We start from the raw sequence: 10,464 nt of genomic DNA on the forward strand, positions 1-10,464 counted from the left end.
TTGGAGACTCTCGGGAAAGATAACGCTCAGTAAAGCTGCAGTGCTTGCAAAAATCAAGTTGCAAGTGTCCACATTTTTGGAGGGAAAATTAAAACTCCCACAACTCGCCACAATCTTGATTATTGACATTTGTTTCGGTTTAATGTCGCTGTTTGTTTACAGGGGTTTGTTTATAGATGCTATTAGCAAGCACACACTACAAACAACAGTTTATCTGCCTTAATACCCAGGAAAAAAAACAGGTTCAGAGCATATGGTGAAATCTGACAGCTATGTTCTATCATTCTCTAAGTCTCTGAATGTAATTACAGGAGAGAAATTATTTCAGAGCAGAAATGCGAAAGCACAGGCAGGCACGCATATCTGGAACGCCGTAAAACTTTACCCGGCAAATTATGGAACCTGTCAATAAACCAAAACAGAAATGGGGGATGAGAACGGGGAAAAATCACTACATTCCAAATGGAAGATTCAGTTTAAAGAGCCTTTTGCTAGTTGCACTGCCTGTTCATCTTTTTATCTGAGATATCCAGACCAAAAGACAACTTTTTAACATGATCTATTTTATTCAATTTGTTCGACTGAAAATTTCTGATATTTCAATATATTCCTGATAAGAAAAACTGGGGGCACTGTCCAGAGTATACTGACTCCCCTTTCATTGACTGTAAAATGCATTAGTAAATAAACCTCATAAATGATTAATTCATCCAATATGGAAAATCTGTTATTATTTACCTCATTTTGTTCCATCCCTGCACAGTCTGTACTTTCTTTTACCTGTAAAATACAAAACGGTAAATCAAGAATTGTAGAGGTTGTATGAATGATGATTTTAGGGTCCTTTCAAGATTTGACAATCATTATTATGCCATGTTGCATGGTTTATAATATTATATTTATTAATTTGTGCCCTCATAGTCTTTAATAAGAAATATGAACATCCCCTCCAGACGCCGTTTCTTCCCTGCATGAAGAAGGTCCAATGATCAGGATGCCAACTTATAAATGATCCAATGAATTACCAAAAGATAAAATAGAGTTCCGCCCTACAATTTTCTCATTCCAGAAGCCGTTTTATAAATTAAATATAAAATAAATGGTTATATAATGAAACTTTGGCCCAGCGCGTGCGTCTATATGTCTTTATTCACCAACACAGTATCATTCAGCAACCGTGGTGTTTTGTTTAAAATGGCATTTTTAGAGTTTCTTGAATATCATTTTCAATAGCTGTCTCTAAAGTGATTTATAGTGCTGTATTAGTACAGTTGGATGTAACTTCTTGTGCTTAATGACTGCAGCCATTTTGTGAATGAAATAAGGCATCAGACTGTAAGACGCTTTGTATAATGCCTAGCAGTTAAAACATGATAATTACATTGAGATACATACAGTGATATCCAATAATAAACGTATCGGTCTTTTGAACCAAATCTTTTCAATAAATTGGTCTGAACGATTCGTTCACAAATCAGACTCTGTTGACCGAATCTAACCTGTGACCTATGATACGTTTTACTACTATGGTAGTGAATGGTTCCTCTTTCAAAGATCTTTTCTTGTGCTCAACCGAACAAATACGTTTTAACAGGTTTGGAACAACTAGATGGTGAGAAATTCATGACGAAATGTTTCACCTTTTTGGGTGAACTATCCATTTAATGTGATACGTAAATGGCGCTTTTGATTTCCTTGAACACCTCAATGACGACTAAATACGTGAAAAACAAACCTAATCGTACACGACCGAATTTTGGGCCAAACTATTCCTCTGGTTAATAAGAAATCTGAAAACCCCTGTAATATTTGTGTGTAATGCAGTCCCAGCAGAAGTGTATCGCTGTGTTCGCGCTGATCTGCTGTTTTGCCATCTTGGTGGCTCTTATCTTTTCTGCGGTGGACGTCTGGGGAGAGGAAGAGGATGGAGTCACTGAGGAAAACTGCAGCAAAAATTGTCGGTAAGAACATGGCAATCCTCAAGTAATCACACTGAGGGCTGTTATCAGTTGTGTGACCAGATTTAAGAGTGAAACTACTTGTATTTTAAAGTCTAGCTGGGGTGATTTATGTGCTCTTAGTATCGTCCTTGTTGAGAACATCCCAGGAGAGCTGTCCTTCAACTCCAATAGCACAACTCATCTCTCTCTCACTATGGGTCTCAACCAACTTTTGGACAAAGCTAAGCTGTCAGTTGAGATAGTATCACCACAATGGGCCCTGACATCCAGCGATCAGGGGTCGCGGCTTTATCCTGCATATCAGGTTAGTTACTCAACAGCTCATGTACTTCATCGACTTGCATTGCAAACTGTATATCCATTGTTCTACCGTGTTATGTTTTCCACAGGGCCAGTTTTTGTTTCAGAGACTGCTAAGTCTAAAATCTCGAGGTGTCAGATTAAAGATCGCCAGTGACCAGCCCAACTCCACTGAGCTGAAAGGCATGACCGACCGCTGTAAGTGAACTCAGCTGAACTCTCGCATCTCTCCGCGATATGTTTTGTTGTGTATTGATTTCTGTCTGCCGTGGAGTGAATACAACGCAAATGCTGTGAGATCACACACACATCCATCTATCAAAACTTAACTCCTTAGACTTTCCCAGCTCTACACCCGAAAGGTCAAATACACTGAACGTGTAATGAATGACAGTTAGGGAAGGTTGAGAGCCTGATGGTTGCCCACATGCCGTGTCTGTTTCCCACTCAGATGCAGAAGTGCGCTTCGTCAACATGACCGCGCTCACCAGAGGAAGACTCCTGTCCTCGTTTTGGGTGGTGGACCGGAAGCACATTTACATCGGCAGTGGCGGCATGAGTTGGGAGGCACTGTCCAAGGTACCTGATTTCCACCATTCATCATTTGGATACACCATATACTCAAAAGTTGTCATTATTTTAGCTAACAAAGTATAAAACCACTTTTAATAAGAAATAGCATGAGCAAATCCTTGAATAAAACCTTTCAGATATGTGTGAAACGAAAGGCTTTGGCTTTAAAATTTACATTTATCAACTATATCCAGACGATGTACATGCATGCTTTAGTCTCTTCCGACATCGCAAGGTCTCACTAACTCCATCTCCTCATCTTACATATCTTGGTTTTTATTTTCTTCTCCGTTCATTAGAAGTCCCATGGGGGTTAAACAAGAGCTCGAATCGAGTTTCCTCCTTCCGCCAAGAGTTAAGCTCTTAAATTACTTTATCCTGAACCTCTTATATGGCCTTGTGAGCTTCTGAACCAGACATACGCTACCAATCAAACATTTAGGGTAACTTAACTTAAATGTTTCTCATGATCTAAAAACAAATTCGACGTGCACGTGTTTGCTTAAATGTTTTAAATATGTTTTAGAGATCAAATAAAATAGTGCCAACCCATTCTTTTATTTGACAACAAAACTTAGATTCTTTTAAAGTCACGTGCAACGGAAGCAACAATCATGAGAAGATGTAGGGTGGGACTTGATTTCCCAAATCGAGAACTGATTGGTTGGCTGAAAGATTGGCGCATTGCTAATAAAATGGAGGCAGATTTCAATCCAAGTTTGCAGTCAATTTGAGAACCTCAGAGATGATGTTTTTTTGTAAGCTAACCCACTTTAAATGGTGTGTTTTCTGTCATAAAAAGTACGTCATCTCTGAGGTACTCCACTGTGGAAGATTGTGATTAAAAATGTGAATCTTGGTGGGAGAGAAGATGGCTAATAAAAGCTAAGACACCTTTTTTCGAAATTATAGGGTGACTACATTGCTAAAATATGACCTAGTTTTCATTTATTTTGGATGTTTTACAGCTTTGATGAATGTATTCTAAAATGTTGAAAAAATTTTAAAGGATCAATTGGATACCTTAATGAAGTTATCTACGTATATGAGAAATATAGTAATAATAAAGTGAATTTGGTTAAACGTCATTGGCTTTCTATATTTCTAATGTTCTGTAAACAAAGTCAGTATGACTCATAAGGCTCATATATCCACAACATAGCTCTGTTGTGAGGAACAGAGTCAGACTGAGATTTAAACAACTTGTCACACCTAATGCCTGCTGCTATATATCATCTGAAAGTTACCCTGGAGGGGATATATTGGCCTTTTCATCGCACACGTTTCTGTACAGCTTTTAAAGGCTTTAAAAATAGTACACAAATACTTTTAGATTTCTAGAGTGCTCTATGCATCTTTTATGCAATTTTGGTAACAATATTCCTCTGATGGTCGTACAAACAACACTGCAACCTCTCAAAACAGAGGTATTGTGATTATGTCATTTTGATGTTTTTAAAAGCTGACGCATGTTTTTTTATCAGCTCAAGGAGCTTGGAGTTATAGTGTACAACTGCAGTTGTCTAGCTATGGACTTGCACAGGATCTTTGCTCTCTACTGGCAGCTGCAGTACAGAGACTACATCCCTTCAATCTGGTCCAAGAGAGTCACAGCCGTGTTCAGCAAAGATGAACCGCTTGAGCTCAAACTCAACAATACAGACGCTTACGCATACGTATCGGTGAGATCCTTCTTCACATGTTCCATCTTGGTCTGAATCTGACTTTGGTGATCTCTCTTTTGGGTGATGTATCCCTTTAAAACCGACCTAAATGATGATTCATTCACAGTATTATCCATCCATTTAGCTTGCATAATGAAATATAAACTTCAGATTAATATTCATTTAAAAGCGTACACCACTATATTTCAGTTTGCATATATTACTGTATCAATACTGCATATATAAATGATGAATTTACAACATCATTGCTTTGACATCACTGCACATGTAGAGACTGCTGTAATTCTACAATGTGAAATATGTTTCACCGGCTTTATTCATTCTTAATTCAAACATTTGCATGCAAAGGATTGGTTACAGCATATATAACATGATTATCCCGTCGAGTCTTCTATTCTGGCTGCACCACACAGGGCATCTGACTCTAATAGGAGCGTAATGAATCCCGACTCTCTTCTATCCAAATAATTTTTTCCCAAACACATCTGAAACATCCATCATCCGTTCTAATGAATCGAGCTGTAAAATGTTACAGGCTGCAGGGAGCCATTTCCAGCTCGCTGATAAGGTTTCTTCTCTGACAGTGATGTATGCACACATATGGCTATGTCGATGCTGGTTTTCTGACCTAACAAAATGAAAGCGAGCAGGTTTCAAAAACTGCATCTTTTATCATTCGCCAGACGTCGCCAGAGCTCTTTTGCCCAAAGGGTCGAAGCCGTGATATAGATGCCATCCGCCACCTTATCCGAGAAGCAAGGAGATTCGTCTACATCTCTGTAACGGATTACCTGCCCTTAGTGAACCTCAGCTCGCGAGGATCAGGGATTATAAGGTAAGGCGGCTTTCATAAATTCCTTTATTATTTCCTACACTTTAAAAAATGCCTTTTAGGATGTAAGTTCTTGTATTTAACATTTTAGTATTTTGCCATCCAAATCTTTGGAACTATCAGTTAGTTCGGGTCTTTGAATCGGATTGCTACTTATGCATGTTTTTTGCAATCGATTAACAGTCCATTGAAGGCAAACATTTGACTGTATGTGTGTTGCCTGGGGATCAGACCATGACCTTCATGTTACTAAAGCAAGGCTTCACCCATTGAGCCACAGGAACACATAAGGCATCCCAAGAGCGTCATCACACGTGCAATCTTGCAGTTGTGGCTGCGTATCCGAACACTTACATTACCTGTGGCCTTGTGTGTATGATTGAATCACAGCTGATATACAGCCATAACACATAACATCTTAGTTGTGTGATATTGCTTTTATATTAAAAACACTGTGTATTGCGGAGTTTTGTCAACCGTGTGAATTGTGTTTTGTTTTTGCACCAGATATTGGTCACCAGTAGACGAGATTCTCCGAGAGGCAGCAGTTCTGAGAAAGGTCAAAGTTCGTCTCCTGATAAGCCTGTGGACACACACACAACCGCTGACCTTTAACTTTATGACATCAATGCAGGCGCTGTGCACAGGGCTCCCCGGCTGCTCTGTCGAGGTGGTGAGGAAAGAATCTGACAGACTGATCCCTTAATATAATTACATGCATGTACAGACGGGCACGAATTTGTTGGTACCCTAACAGCTCATAGAAATAGTGCTTCATTCCTCCTGAAGAGTGATGAAATTAAAAAGCTATTGTTTCATGTATACTTGCATACCTTTGCGATGTCATAGAATAAAGCTGTGGAAAGAGATTAATTATTGCTTGTCCTACAAAGAGATTATTAAATGGCCTGGACACATTTGTTGGTACCCCTTACTTTAAGCAAAAGTTGGCTTCATGGAAGAAGACCCAGGAGGACTCCACTCTACTTTTTCATATTGAGAAGCCGCAATCCTTCTGGGAGAATGTCCTTTGGACAGAGGAGTCAAAACTGGAGCTTTTTGGCAAATCACATCAGCTCGATGTTCAAGGACGGAAAAAAATCAAGATTTCAAAGAAGTAAAAACCAAGGACACATGGAGGACGCTCGGTTATGTTTTGGGGCTGCTTTTCTCCATCTGGCACAGGGTGCCTTGAATCTGTGCAGGGCACAATGAAATCTCAAGACCATCAAGGCATTCTAGAGAGAAACGGACTGACCAGATTCAGAAGGCTCGGTCTCAGTCGCAGGCCATGGTTCTCCAACAGGATAATGACCCAAAACACACAACTAAAATCACCCAAGAATGGGTAAGAACAAAACATTGGACTATTCTGAAGGGGCCTTCTATGAGTCCTGATCTGAATCCTATCAAACATAAACGGAAAGAGCTGAAACTTGCAGTTTGGAGAAGGCAGCCATCAAATCTGAGACAGCTGGAGCAGTTTGCTCAGGAAGAGTAGACCAAGCTACCTGTTAACAGGTAAAGAAAGTCTCATTTAGAGCTACAGAAAACGTATCTCCTCTAAATGTTGTACAACAAAACATTAGGTTGGGGTCCCAGCATTTTTGGCCATGACATTTTCTTTTGTTTTATTATTAACAATATTATGTTGAATAAATAATCTAAAGCAAAGTCTTATTTCTATTGAATATGAAATAAACAATGGCGGTTGCAAATGACTTTTGTCAGTTTCAAGTTATTTCAGAGAAAATCGTGCATTCTTCAGGTTTTTGTGGAGGGGTACCAACACATTTGAGCACGTCTGTACATCCAGACACATCTTCAAATATGTTATAATATATGGGCGCACGTGTTTGTTTTGATTTAGAGATTTTACAGAGGCAAGGAACAGACGGGAGGAATAAATGAGAATAAATTCATGGTGACAGACAACGCAGTGTACATAGGTAAGACTATTACTCCCTCTCTCTCTCTGCTACTCATTCTCAATGTCGGGTTAATGTATTTTGCCTTATCGGCATGAAAAATAACAAACGGATGTACTGCCCCATTCCTCTGTATTTGCATTTATTATTTAATTAATTTAACACATGTTTTTGAAGATTTTTGCAACAATGGTGAATCTTGTCACATGGGGCAAGTTGTCACATTGTGAATATACATTGCATATTGTGGGTTATTTAATGGCTTTTCAGCAACAACAAAAATAACTGAAAATGAAACAGAAAGATTTGTTTTACACAACAGATATTGTTAATAATCATTTGCATAATAAACACGTGACAACATGCCCCAATGACAAAACGACACTTTGCTACAACTTTACATTTTTACAAAAAAACACAGACAGCTGCAAACAATTTATTCATGCCCAATTTAGCGTGTTGAAACGTAGGGTTTATACACATTAATATTGAAATTCTCTGTTGATAAGGGAATCTGAACTGGGTTGGCAGGGAATTTGCCTTCAACGCAGGAGCCGGTCTGGTGATTCAGGAATCGCAGAGCCAGCAGCAGGACGGTCAGAACTCTATTGTAGAGCAGATGACTGCTGTATTTGAAAGAGACTGGTTTTCACCCTACACAATAAGCCTGCAGGCTGGCAAGAACATCATGCAGGAGAGCCAAAACACGTGGAAGAAAGTATAGCTCAGAAGACAAAACCCCGATGATTGAGCGCAGGGAATCTTTCTAAAGCGGGACCAAGAAGCAAAGCACACAACTGTGTCTCCGAACATCTGTGCCGTGACTCTGAACATCTGACTCTTTCAATCCTGTCAATGGAACTTAATCACAGTCTTCAAAGGACTTCTGTGGAGGGAATATTTTTTTAGCGTGTACTCTCATTTTTACATTATAACAATTTCAATAAAAACCAATTTCTGTATTACGGGATGGTTATATAATGCATGCTTAGTTAGATAAGCAAACCCTAGCTGTTGAATGTGTCAACATTCATAAACTCAATATTCAAAGACTTTCTTTCCAATCCAAAATATTCAGACTTGAGGCTGCTCAAGGAAGATTTTCAAGATGGGACATTGCCAAACTTGTATATTTGTTTTTCATGAAATGCTTGACTGGGATCAGTAACATAAAGATTTGTTTACAGCATTTACATACTGTATGTATGTGCACCGTTTCTCTCTGTTTGAGTTGACATTATAGCACAGATACACTGTGTACATATATCAAATGTTTACATTATGAGGCATGCACAGTTTTTTTAAGCTTGAACTATAATATCACTTGCACAAAATAATTTTCATGTGGAATGCAAGGTAAGCTTATACCCTTTAAATATAGCTTTATAGAATAGCGTTTTATATATCATTCATTATGATATTAATCCCAAAAATCTTTTTCGGCTGCTTTTTGGTGCACTTCTACAGGTCACATTGCTTTGATTTCTCTATAGTTTGTGGCCTGATGCTAATAGCATGTCTTTGCCTTATATATGCTGCTATAAACCGTATCTGTTGTCGCTTTCCGGATGACTACCTCCTATTATACAATGTATCTTGTGATATACTCTATATGTATATATTTCTGTATGAAACTGCTTGCTGTGGCATGGGTAATATATCGGACCGAGTTATATTCCCGTGTGCATTATGGTTTTCTTACATGGAATGAAAACTTCACCATACGAGTATAGCACCCTGACTGACTGTTATAATTAAATATTAAAATGTTCATTAAACGTTGACTGCTGGTTGTAAATATAGGCAATGTTGCTCCAATGGATTTCTCACTGTATCGATGTGACGGGTTGTGAGAAAATGTCTATCAAAGCCAAATCAATGCAGTGCTCTCTTGAGGGAGCAGTTTATTTGCCGGGTGTGAAGAAGCTCATTGACTTCATAACTGTGACATGCATTAGGAGAACACATGTTCCCTTGAAAAGAAAATATAGCAGAATAGTGAGAAGAGTTATGTAGATAATAGTACTGAAAAAGTTTAGTTACTTGTTTGCAGATGATGTTATACAGTATTGTTTTGTCATCCACATTCAAACGAGCCTAAATTTAGTAGCCTACCAGTCATTTTAGACCTAGTGGGGACATTTTTTGCTAACCTTTGGAAAGGATGTACTATTTATTTTTGTCAAATGCAGAAAGATTTCTGTCATGGTTATGTAAGGAGATAGAATAGAAGGCCTACAGTTTGTACAAAATAAAACTCGATATAGCTTTGGAAACACATTCCCCCACACTGCGTGCGTGCGTGCGTGCGTGCGTGCGTCTTAGTCCCTGTGTTTGTGTGGGGTTGGTAATCAAAACAATGCTGCAGTTTATAATTCGTCCGCGAGATGTCGCCATAATACTAGTTAACAATTAAGCAGCAACATCTTCCTCTGGATTATTTCACCCAACGAGTGTAATTATATTAAATAAATGTTTAAATCTATACACAAAATCAAGCAAAACTGACGTTTCAAATGTATGTATTCAATTATCATTCTGAAATCAATTTAATAAACACAAATTATATATATTTAATGATCATTATTTTAATAAACACAATCTTATTTTTTAAATGAGATCTTAAATTGAATAATCTTGTTATAATATTTGACTGCTGTTTAGGGGGTTTGGGGGGGGGTTGAAAGCTGTTTGTAACAGATTAAGGTCACCGATGGACTAAACCAGACCCGTTGACATTGAATTACAGTCCGGTTTAGGGCACTCGGGAGTCTGGAAACGTCAAAAAAACGTTTTCACTTAAAAAAAGTCTCTTTTTACAAATTTGACAAGTTTGCATGTAAATAATGAAATCAGCCCAAACTCACGGTTACTGAAACACCATATTGTTTTTGCTACCACTTGTTAGTGAGTGAGTGAGTGAGTGAGTAGCCTAATGGCCCCTCGGAAGTCAACACCCCTCGCGCACACTGCAGTTTGGGCTTGATGTCTGAAGGATGCGGCAGTCGAGGACGGAAGATTTAAACAGCAACAATCTGCGTTTATTTTCGACCTAATAACAAACAAGTGTGTTGACGACCAACAAACAAGCCACTTGAATATTAAATCATGCGTGAATTGCAGATTTGACTTCAGACGATGCGGTTGCATGTATTCGGTCCGCTGGAATAAAACTGCTGGATTTA

General features: G+C 38.5%; 1 protein-coding gene across 1 annotated transcript; it reads left to right on the forward strand.

Moving 5' to 3' along the window:
• Positions 1-1,818: 1,818 nt before the first annotated feature.
• Positions 1,819-8,003, forward strand: pld5 (phospholipase D family member 5; the record flags this gene model as incomplete). The annotated part of the gene is made up of 9 exons (XM_079460050.1): positions 1,819-1,961; positions 2,082-2,265; positions 2,351-2,459; positions 2,713-2,840; positions 4,319-4,516; positions 5,203-5,354; positions 5,859-6,024; positions 7,222-7,300; positions 7,789-8,003. 9 exons carry the CDS (start codon positions 1,819-1,821, stop codon positions 8,001-8,003), a joined length of 1,374 nt encoding a protein of 457 aa, XP_079316176.1.
• Between the last annotated feature and the right edge of the window lie 2,461 nt (positions 8,004-10,464).

Source organism: Barbatula barbatula (assembly GCF_947034865.1).
Source record: "Barbatula barbatula genome assembly, chromosome: 7".
Classification (NCBI taxonomy): domain Eukaryota; kingdom Metazoa; phylum Chordata; class Actinopteri; order Cypriniformes; family Nemacheilidae; genus Barbatula; species Barbatula barbatula.